The 12,107-nt window shown below is 36.3% G+C and overlaps 1 protein-coding gene across 1 annotated transcript in view; it reads left to right on the top strand.

Moving 5' to 3' along the window:
- Positions 1 to 12,107, top strand: part of LOC107563702 (probable phospholipid-transporting ATPase IIB) — a 55,540-nt gene that overhangs the window by 24,299 nt on the left and 19,134 nt on the right. Inside the window, exons 11-14 of the mRNA XM_016248651.1 lie at positions 42 to 118; positions 8,141 to 8,301; positions 8,445 to 8,587; positions 8,788 to 8,900. Of these exons, the coding sequence (XP_016104137.1) occupies positions 42 to 118; positions 8,141 to 8,301; positions 8,445 to 8,587; positions 8,788 to 8,900 (494 nt within the window). The remainder of the gene's footprint in view (positions 1 to 41; positions 119 to 8,140; positions 8,302 to 8,444; positions 8,588 to 8,787; positions 8,901 to 12,107) is intronic.

Genomic DNA, 12,107 nt, shown 5'->3' on the forward strand with positions numbered 1-12,107 from the left:
CTTCCAATTTTTCTTTTTTTTTTTTTTTTTTTTTTTTACAGGTACTGTTATAGGTGTGGTCATATATACGGGAAAAGAAATGAGAAGCGTGCTGAACACGTCGCAGTCCAAAAACAAGGTGGGTTTGTTTGTCTTTATTTGTGTTTATAAGTAAAATACTTGGTTTCTTTAATTAGTTTTCCTCCCAAAGGCTAATTGTTTGGAAAAAAAACACACACAATTTAATGACATATAAGTATGAGCTGTGATATCTACAGTTGTATTATCAATACGCACTAGACATTGCCCAGGGACTGTTTTTCTCTTTAACCTTTCAATATAGAATTGAAACGAACCGAATAAAAATAGCAAACAGTTTAGGTGGTTTTCAACCCTGATCTTAGTGACGAATTTGGACCCGTCGATGTGAAAGGACAACCCCAGAGAGATTAATCTAGAGGGAAATTAACCAACCAAGGGCTTGCGTGACAGAGACTTAATCCTGCAGAATTCCCCTTAATGATTAGATACAGTGGACATCAATGCTATAAAATTAAACTTAAAAACGTCAAATCCCATTACACTCATTACCCCTCCCTTAACTGACCCCTGCTGTCTTTGGCTTTTTTTATTATTTTTTAAACTTATCCACATGGTTCAGAGCTCTAACATTGTTCTACTTGTATGTGCACTACTGTTAAAAAATGTGGGGTCGGTAAGATTTTTTTGTTGTTGTTGTTTAAAGGAAGTCTCTTATGCTCAACAAGACTGCATTTATTTTATTTTTAAAAATACAGTAAAACTGTAATATTGTGAAATATTATTTTAATTTAAAACTGTTTACTGTTTTAATATATTTTAAAATGTGATTTATTCCTGTAATGGCAAAGCTGAATTTTTTTTAGCAGCCATTACTCCAGTCTTAAGTGTCACATAATCCTTCAGAAATCATTCTAATATGATTTGATCCTCAAAAAAAACATTTCTTATTATTATCAGTTGAAAACAGTTATGTTGCTTAATATTGTTGTGGAAACTGTATTAGATTTTTTTCAGTATTCTTTGATAAAAAAAAAAAAAAAGTAGAAAATAGAGTAGGAAAAAAGGCTGCTCTATTTTTTCTACTCTATTTTGATACAGTAGAAAAAAGGCATTTTTTAAAAATATAAATCTTTTGTAACATTATAAATGTCTTTACTGTTAGAAAAAAAAAGTGCTGACCCCAAAGTTAATCAAATTTATCTACCCAGCTCTGTTTCCTTTCATGACTTGCTAGGCATGCTGCAATAGTCAGTGTTAAGCCACAACACCGGCTACATCACTTGCTCATCGCGCCACCACCGTCGTTTAATATGATTTGATCCTCAAAAAAAACATTTCTTATTATTATCAGTTGAAAACAGTTATGTTGCTTAATATTGTTGTGGAAACTGTATTAGATTTTTTTCAGTATTCTTTGATAAAAAAAAAAAAAAAGTAGAAAATAGAGTAGGAAAAAAGGCTGCTCTATTTTTTCTACTCTATTTTGATACAGTAGAAAAAAGGCATTTTTTAAAAATATAAATCTTTTGTAACATTATAAATGTCTTTACTGTTAGAAAAAAAAAAGTGCTGACCCCAAAGTTAATCAAATTTATCTACCCAGCTCTGTTTCCTTTCATGACTTGCTAGGCATGCTGCAATAGTCAGTGTTAAGCCACAACACCGGCTACATCACTTGCTCATCGCGCCACCACCGTCGTTTAGATTTTTTTTTATAGTTTGATAAATAATTTAGTTCAGTTAGAGAACAGACACTACAATTAAAAACTGAATGTGGCTGCTCAATGCAGCATGCCGAACGACAGTCGCATCACAGATCAGCAGGAGTAGGAGTCAGATTTCATTTATCACATGAGGAGAGTGAGTCGAGCTGACTGACAAGAAGAGTGAGATGAGAAAGACGAGACGATGGCAGAAGATTTAGTTTCAAACAGAAATGCAAAAGCGCCTGTTTGGCAATATTTTGGATTTTGAAAAGCCTGTTGACTCTTGCCGTTTATCTAAGGTGATTTTGGAAGTTGTTTTTTTTAAATATTAATTTCTTATTTATTTGGTTCCACAGTGTTTGCTTATTTTTACTTTATTTAAGCTTTGTGTAATTTATTTATTTTATTTGACATTAAGGTGTATGCCGTGCCTCCAACTTCCTTATGCGTTTTGCTAATAAACGTTCTATAGCCTATTTCTTATTTATTTGGTTCCACAGTGTTTGCTGATTTTCTTTTTTTTTTTAATTTAAACTTTGTGTAAGTTATTTTATATTAGGCCTATAGCATGGTGTATTTTTATTTGTTTTGTTGATAATAGTTCTATGTTTAATATAAGTGAGTTTGTCATTGTACTGTTTTGTTGGATCCATTCAAGCAATTGATGCAGAGAATGCCACTAACTTGAAAGTGAAAGTAAAATGCGCAGTGACATTTATAAGCTATTTAAAAGAGAAGGAAAGTGAGGAAAAGAGGGCGATGCCAGTATTATTGGTGTTGTCACACGTCGATTAACCGGTGGGAAAATTTCATCACTGTCATCACAACCCTATGACTTGCTTGATCTTAAGGTAGTACATAGTGCTATGTCTGAAATCAGATGTAATTTTGTTGACGTTAAAGTGCTGTATTCTACTTATTATAGTTTAATATTGTTTAAATATGAAAAGTCAGCTATAAATGAACTAATTGTAGATTAATTTCTTCAAGAAGTGTAATCATTGTAGGGCTGTCCAAACATTAGATACAAACATTATTTGATCATCCCAATTAACCATACATGACAAAATTGGCTCAGCATCTGTATTAGTACTTTTTTTTTTCAGAAGAGGAGAGTGTTTGGGGAAACCTGTGTGAAAACAGTCATCGTTTTGGCAATATAATTTGGCTCGCTCTACTGTCAGATTTGTTAATGCTTGATGTGGTTTTTCTGTTTGAAATATTTTTGAGCAACTTTAGAGTAAATATTGATGTAAATGTTTTAATTAAATTTATTAAAATGTATTAAGTACATTTAATTTTATCGAATTTGTGTACATCATTTTATTAGCTATCAGCCTGTCACAAAAAGCATCCAAGAAACCCATATTGGTTAACCACTATTCTTCATGTCATGAAGTGTTTCATACCCTGTCATGGATGCTGCAAGATGTGTGTGATAGCAGCAGCTTTGGCGGAGCTCATAGCTCTACCATGTTCTGTGTGTGAGAGTGGAATTCAATATCTCAAGGAGATGATGTCAGAGGTGCCAATACAGGGAACGAGACGGGGCGGGAAAGTCGATACGACTCGGCGAAAGTCACTGAGAACGTTTTCGCCTCTTATAATCTGTTGTGACATTCCTTGAACAAAGCTCTAAGCTCTCACTAGAAGCTGCTGACAGCACATAAGCTATCACTTTACACGGTGTGTGTGTGTCTGTCATTGTTGTAATATGGAGCGATATTCTCTTTGAGGATCGAAACCTTGGTGGTCTGAAGGATGTGACAAAGGGTTGAACAACCCTCTTCGCTGACCAGACACTGCTCACTACTTGAAGTGTTGAAATCTCTGTTATATTTTAGTATTTTAAGCAATTGTAGATGCTCAGATGCATTATATTCATAAGTATATAAGTAGAGGCTTAGTTGGATTTTTTTTTTACATCTATTTTATTTTAAGCAATGTAGAAGCAATGTTTTTTTATTATTATTATTATTTATTTATTTTCCGCAACATTCCTGGAAGGAGAGTGAATAAAAATTCAGTTTAACACTGATAATTTTAGTTGATAAGTTTGTTTGGTAAAATGAAGAAACTTCTCAAGGCCTTGTCAGCGGCATTTAGCTGTATTGCATATCCAGTTTCTGGAGCACTAGTATAATGCCATATTGTTGTAACAGCCTCTGTATACTTGATGGATTTCAACCAATGAATATTCATTATGCATGCACAAAGTCGTCATCAAATTTCACACACAAAACATACAGGCGGCGAGGGCAGGTTGAATCATTCCTTTCACTTTAAACGAGGCCCGGATGAATAGGGTAAAATATGCACTCTCGATTCATTGATAGCATCTTCAGCTTGAGGTAATTGAGTCGCTTTTTCCTCTCGGGCTGAATGAATAACGGCTTCACCCGATCCCTGGCCAGCTTTGCAAAATTCAGCCTCTGCATTGTTTTGCCCCCATAAAGGGGGATTCCTCCCTTTCAGCTGGGGAACTATGTCTTCTGTCTTAATTTTTCTTCATTTTAATCCTTCCCTTCCCCCCTTTTTGCTCACTAGCTGAAGCATGAAGCTCGGAGTGGGGCAGCAGGCCATTGGAGAGGTTTTAAACTACAGCTGATAAATCAGACAGCAGCTCTTCTCTCCCAGTGTCTCCCAGTTTACTCAGTCCTCCAGGGACTGGGGGCCATAGCCAGTTGGGGGATTAATTTTGCTAGCATTTTTTTGTTTTTTTGTCTTTTCTGTTCAATTTGTCCACCCCCCCTCCCCATCCCTTTCACGCAGAGACCTTTTCTCAGGGGACGGTGTTATGTGTTGCTGTTTTTATTAGCGCGCTGCCTAGATGAAAGACCACAGTGTTTTCGTGCAGGCCACGCTGTCGGCCCTCGCCAGAGGGAAACAAGAAAAACTTTTTTTGACATCATTTTCCCACATATTCCATTGGCTGAGGGGACATACTTGAGAGAAAAAGGGGAAAACTCCAGCTCTTTTGTCAGTGGGCCGTTTCTATGAAGAGGCTCTCTGCTTTTATTTTTCCGGTTTTGCCTCCTGTGCTTTTCACAGAGAGACGACAACAGCAGTGGGCTTCTTGGTTAAATGCCTCTCATCTCTTCTCTCCTCCACATACACTATTAGCATGAGAAAGGTCTGCGGTCTGGAACAGGCCTGGGGGCATTGATCAGTGCTGGCTTATAGGCAGGTTGTTTTATTTTTCATAAGAGTAACATTTCGGATCACTCCAGATAAGAGGAGCCCTCAAGGTTCTTGTTCTCAGAGGGGATATCACATGCTTTGGATAAGAGCGCTTCAACCAAATCAACCACTCATTCATTTTGGGAACTTTTTTGGAGTGTGTTCCAAACAACCAATGAAAATGATAAATAAATAAGTTTCCCTGGGAATATTCATTACTAATTATTTTGAATATTTCAATATGTATTTACTATTCTTAAATTACTTAAAGGATTAGTTCACTTCCAGAATAAACATTTCCTGATCATTTACTCACCCCCATGTCATCCAAGATGTTCATGTCTTTTTCTTCAGTCGCAAAGAAATTTATGTTTTTGAGGAAAACATTCCAGGTTTTTTCTCCATATAATAAACTTCAATGAGAACCAATAGGTTGAAGGTCCAAATTGTAGTTTCAGTGCAGCTTCAAATTGCTCTACACAATTCCAGCCGAGGAATAAGGGTCTAATCTAGCAAAATGAGTAGTCAATTTAAAAAAAAAATATATATATATTTTTTTTTTATTTATATATATATTTTTTTAACCACAAATGCTCATCTTGCACTAGTTCTGCGATGCATGTCCGCAAAGTCACGCATGACGTAATCACATTGGAAAGGTCACACGCAGTTAGCTCTTTGTCTGTGTACTACAGTTCAAAGTGTTACGATAGGGCAAAAAAACTCCAGTCTCAATTTGTCCTCCAACTTCACAATCATCCATCATCGTTGTTTTATCTTTTTTTGTAAAGGGCGTTTGACTTTCTTTGCATGTTCGCTTTGTAAACACGGGGTGGTACTACAGCCTACGTCACACGTGACCTTTCCAACGTGATTACGTAATGCGTAAAGACGAACTAGTACAAGACGAGCATTTGTGGTTAAAAAGTATATAAACGTTTATTGGTTTATGTTCCCATTGAAGTCCATTATATGGAGAAAAATCCTGGAATGTTTTCCTTAACCTTAAAGGGTTAGTTCACCCAAAAATGAAAATTAGACTGTGTTTTACGCACCCCAGAGGCATCCTAGGTGTATATGACTTTCTTCTTTCAGACGAATCCAGTCAGTTATATTAAAAATTGTCCTGGCTATTCCAAGCTCTATCATTGCAGTCAGCGTGTGTTTGCAGTGCTTCAGTCCAGAATAAGTTAAATAAAAAGCGCCCATCCATAAAAAAAAGTCTCTCACATGGCTCCGGGGGGTGAACAAAGGCCTCCTGTAGCGAATCGATGCGTTTTTGTAAGAAAAATATCCATATTCAAAACGTAGTAATCACTTGAATCTAGCTTGCGCTCACTGTTGTAAACGGAAGCAGTTCCGGGAGCATGACGTATGAGTTGCGCATGCGCCGATGAGTCTTGTGAAAACCAATGTTTGTTTACAGGATCAAATGAAGCAAAGTTTCCTTATTTTATCAAAGGAAAACCAGTCTCCTCTTGGCTTATGTCGAAATCCTCTGACATTCTTCCTTACAAATACTCATTTTGTACTTATAATTAGTGACCGTTGTTTTGTTTTGATCTCTCCGCTGCATTTCTGCGTGCGTCACTTCTGAGTGGCGCATGTGCAGCGCTGACCTCATACGTCATCCGCCCGGAACTGCTTCCGTTTACAAGAGTGAGCGCAAGCTAGATTCAATTTAGGGCTGCACTATTAATCGAATGCGATTGTCATGCGCATTTTGTTTAAAAAGCCGGTTCTGTAATCAGCAGGAAATCATCATCACGTGCTTTCAGATGGAGCAGAATTTACTACACATAGCCGTAGTTCACTGACAAGTTACGCAAAAAAATCGCAGACGATTTTATTGCGCGATTCTGAAATCAAAGAAATCGTTTGCGATAATGACAGCTGTTAGCATAGCTTCTCAGTGAACTACGGCTCTGTGAAGTAAATGCTGCTCCATCTGAAAGCATGTGAAAATACCACATTTAATAATATATTTTTACTCCAAACTCACTTCATAACGTCAGTCGAGTGTTTGAAATAAATCCTTCTGTGAGATGATGTGGCTTTTTACACAGAATAAGGCACGCAACATATTTCATAGTATTTAAGCAGTGATAAAGGCATTGCATTATAAATATACTTTATTTTAATGAAAATTATAATAATAAGAACTCCGATAAACTGTATATTGCCATAGTCGTGTGTTTATTAGTCACGTTGAATCAATGAAAGCAGTTGAATCTTCTGTTTATTCAGCTGCAGCGATAGGCATTTCCTGGGTTTCTTCTGCGAGGCGTATTTGGAGTTTCAGCGTGAGAGCGCCCTCTGGCCTTTGGATGGAGATTTATTGCTGATCACAGAACCGTGATTCACTGAAAGATATGCATAACAATCGCAGCTTCTGTCGAATGGCGATCTCGATTCCATTTCGATTTATCGTGTAGCCCTAATTCAAGTGATTATTAAGTTTTGAATATAGTAGAACAGTAGATATTTTTCTTACAAAAACGCATCGATTCACTACAGGAGGCCTTTGTTCACCCCCCGGATCCGTGTGAGACACTTTTTTTATGGATGGGCGCTTTTTATTTAACTTCTTTTGGACTGAAGCACTGCAACACCTTCTGACTGCAATGATAGAGTTTGGAATAGCCAGGACAATTTTGACTATAATTCCGACTGGATTCGTCTGAAAGAAGAAAGTCATATACACCTAGGATGCCTCGGGGGTGAGTAAAACACAACCTAATTTCATTTTTGGGTGAACTAACCCTTTAATTTCTTTGCGACTGAAGAAAGAAAGACAAACATCTTGGATGACATAGGGGTGAGTAAATTACCAGGAAATTTTCATTCTGGAAGTGAACTAATCCTTCTGATTGGTCAGTGGCATCACATATAAATATGTATAATTGACTAGTTTCATTCACCTATCACATTATGGCTTATTTGCACATATTAAAACACTTAAATCAGTAAATAAAATACTTAAATCAGAATTTCTTGACCATTTATACATTTAATGAGGGATCAACAGCTATGTTATACACACAATAATGTACAGTCAGCCAGTATTTATTGAAAAATACACCCTCACAAGTTGATTTAAAGAGATAATGACCACCTGAATGTACGTTATCGCTTACTTGTTGACTAAAATTTAATTTTAAACACTTGTTTAAGCATAAAAAAACCCTTTCAAATTTAATTTATCTCAGACTTTCTCATCTCTTCCTATGCAGGTGGGGCTGTTGGACCTGGAGTTAAACCGTCTAACAAAAGCTCTGTTCCTGGCTCAGGTGGTTCTGTCTGTTGTTATGGTGGCTTTGCAGGGATTTCTTGGGCCCTGGTTCCGAAACCTGTTCCGTTTCGTCGTTTTATTTTCATACATCATCCCCATCAGGTATGTTTATGATATTATCACCCAGATTACTCTGTGAAAATATTACAGCAAAATCTTCAAAGCTTCAGCAGTGTGAAATGAGAAGAACAAACATATTTTAGAATGAAATTTATGAATGTGTGTGTGTGTGTGTGTGTGTGTAGTCTAAGAGTAAACCTGGACATGGGGAAGTCGGCGTACGGCTGGATGATTATGAAGGATGAGAATATTCCAGGTACTGTGGTTCGGACAAGCACCATCCCAGAAGAACTTGGTCGTTTGGTCTACCTGCTTACAGACAAAACAGGTATTTTATTTTATTTTTTTATTTTGTTATTTGCTATTCCTTTAAATCTTTAGATTTTCCTCTCTCTCTCACTCTCTCTCTCTCTTCCTTGTTTTATTTCCTCCCTCTTTCTTTGTGTTGAAACCACTCTGCCCATCCAAAGCTTTATAATAACTATTGATTTTTCTCCTGATCTTAATCTTTGTGTGCTGTTTTTCCAGGCACTCTGACCCAGAATGAGATGGTCTTCAAGCGCCTCCATCTCGGTACTGTGTCATATGGAACAGACACTATGGATGAGATCCAGAGTCACATCATCCAGTCTTATGCTCAGGTGTGACTGACATGTATCACATTATACATCACTGTTAAGACGTTCGCTTTCACTATAGTGAAAGCTTAAGGAGCTTCACATCCTTCACAAACTGCTGTCGTCTTTGGTGTGTGTGTGTGTGTGTGTGTGTGTGTGTGTGTGTCTTTTGTGCCAACATCTGGGTGACACAATGTTAAAGCCACAGTAGCAATTGATTTTCATGCTTCACGGTCCTTCATTACTGTGATGATGGAGTGGCAGGCAGGTTTGAAATGTACCCATGATATGAGCGATCATAGCCTTATTATATCCCCCCTCAGGACGTGTCAGAGTCCGTGTCCAACAACTTGTGTGAAATTGAGTTTGACAGGAATCAATAAACATAATGTAATTTACAGCTTAACATGCTTTGGTGTACACGAGGCAGTTATAGCTCAGATTCTCTCTGGAGTGTTATGAGTATAAAGAAATTACTATTAAAAACAGCTGTTGTTTTGTAGAGGGGAAACCCCATCGTCTTATTTGAGACAGGGTGAGTTTACAGACAGATCTTGCCTGTCCAACTGGGATTTTGAACTCAAATTGTGTTTTGAAATGTCAAAATTTGATATTCATATGTAGACAATGTGGTTCATTTTAAAACCTTCGGTTTGTAAGCTTTTTGTGGCTCTATAATAGCGTTCTTAGCTTTCCATAAAATTAAGTATGTCATTTTTGTGGCACTAAACGAACATGAAAAAGTTGAGAAAATTAACATTTTATGACTCTTTAATAGCATTGTGGCTTAACATCTTAGCTTTTCCATAAAGTTTCCATAAAGTTTTTGTGGCACTAAACTTGAGTTAATATGAAGGTGAGAAAATTCAGAGAGAAGCAGGACCTTCGAATAGTGTAGAAATGTAAATGTAAACACCATTGTATATTTGTATATATATATATATATATATTTGGTAACACTTTATTTCGATAGTCCACTTTCGACATTCTACTAACAGTAAGTAACTTTGCAACTACATGACAACTAGCAGTCATTAGAGTATTAGTAGACTGTCTGCTTAATATCTTCTACCACTTTATTTTGATGGGTCAACAACATACAACATACTGACTATAAGAAACGTTGCAAGTATATGTCAACTTATTCTACTAACCCTAAACCTACCCTAACAGTCTACTCTGAGAGTTAGTAGACGTGTAGTTGCAAATTAATTAGAATTAGTTGACATGTAGTTACAAAGTTACTTATAGTTAGTAGAATGTCTAAAGTGAACTATCGAAATAGTGTAACCATATATTTTTTTTATTTTTGCAGATTCTGATTATTTAGTCACACTTTTGATTTAAACTGTAAACTGACTGATTTCCTATGCAGTGCTAGTTTTTTGTCATATCACTGTTCTTCTCTTTCTTGCATAATAAATATGATGTTATTAAATATATATATGAGGTAAAATATTAATTTAGAGAAAACACCAATATTAAAATTCTTACTAATGCTGATAATTATTTTCGTGTTGTGTCTGATAACCGATAAATGGCCAATATTAAAATTATCTTATTTTTTCAAAAAAATAATAAATAAAAAAATACAAAAATTTTTTAGGGATACGCTGATCCGATATTCATATCGGGTATCGGCTCCGATAGTGCCATTTTTCTCGGATCGGGTATCGGTCAGAGAGGGCCGATCCAAATCCGAGATTTTTTATTTTTTTTTCTCGATTGTGCGAATTATTCTGTGTTACTTCTGAAGCCATACAATAGCTTAATGTGAGCTACATATGAATATTTAAGTCCTTACATTAAAGTTCACTCAAACTCTTTTCTCCGCTGTGACTGTCAGTCATTCGTTCAGCCTTTAAACCCTGGTCACGTTCGGTTACAGCAGTCAGCTCGGTAAAGCTCTCTCCAAGATCATTCTGTGTTCCCATTATACTTGATTTGTAAATACATGTCTATGATTTTGCAAAAAGGACTCTTCTTAACTTATCTTCTTGCCGGAGTTTAATGTTGTTTTGTTACTTGCTACCGGGTGTCTGTGAGAACCAGTGGCGTAACTTTGCTTTGAAAAGTGGTGGGGACACCGCACAACTCGTTTTGCTAGTTTTTTATTTAATAACCTAATTTACTTGGGGACTGGGTTTAGAGTTGAACAAACTGAATTTTTGCTTTTCAAAAATACATCGATGTACCAGGGGCGGTGCAAGAGAATTTTGAACCCAGGTGCCGAGGGGGTTCTAGATCATTGACAGAGGGAGCTGGGCAATTCAGGGCTCCAGACTCATTCTTCCCACTGGTCGCTCTTTTGCTATTAACTTTCTCAGTTGGCTGCGTTTTTTTTGTTGCGCTACAACATGCTGTTAATCAATGCACGCTGATTAACTTTTATGGTAGTTTATAGTTATATGGAAACGAAAGTAGTTAACATTCAACCCGTTCTTTTTCATCAGTAGTATTATTTGTGATTTGAATTTTGTGAATGGGAGTTCCTTTTTTGCCATGTTGTAAGCTGGGCTTCCGATGCTTTCACTTTCGATTTCACGATCTTGTCAGGTTTTACAATAAAATATGCTGTCTGTTTGGCTTACATCTATACACCTTTCACGTTTTAAGACAAAAAAAAAGAGATGGATTCATTATTTTTAATTAAAATGCACAACAACAATAAAAGAGTATTTATTGACAAACTAGCTTACAAAAAGTTATTAACAAAAACGAATAAGATGAGGGATGGCCTACACGCTGTATTAGGCTATATAATGACTAATAAATTACAGAACGTTTTGCAAACACTGAGGAATCAAAAAAAAAAAAAAAAGAGAGAGCCTCCATAGCATAAGGTATGGATGGAAGCCTGTTTCTATGGAAGCCGTTTTCCGCCACTGAATAAAAAAAAAAGGTAATTGCGACTTTTTATCTCACAATTCTGACTTTATAACTCGCAATTGCGAGTTTATGTCTCACAATTCTTTCAAAAAAAGTCAGAATTTCGTGATATAAACTCTCAAGTGCGAGAAAAAAAGTCTGAATTGTGAGTTTATATCTCGCAGTTCTGACTTTATTTCTCAGAATTGCGACTTTGTCTCGCAATTGCGAGTTTATAATCATGCAATTCTGACTTTTTTTTCTCAGAATTGCCAGTTTATATCTCAATTATGACTTTTTAACTCGAAAAAACCTTCTCTGCTTTAAGAAGCGGTCTTTTACTTGACTTAAGCGTGAAAACCA

Source organism: Sinocyclocheilus grahami, unplaced genomic scaffold (genome assembly GCF_001515645.1).
Source record: "Sinocyclocheilus grahami isolate Dianchi unplaced genomic scaffold, SAMN03320097.WGS_v1.1 scaffold887.1, whole genome shotgun sequence".
Lineage (NCBI taxonomy): Eukaryota > Metazoa > Chordata > Actinopteri > Cypriniformes > Cyprinidae > Sinocyclocheilus > Sinocyclocheilus grahami.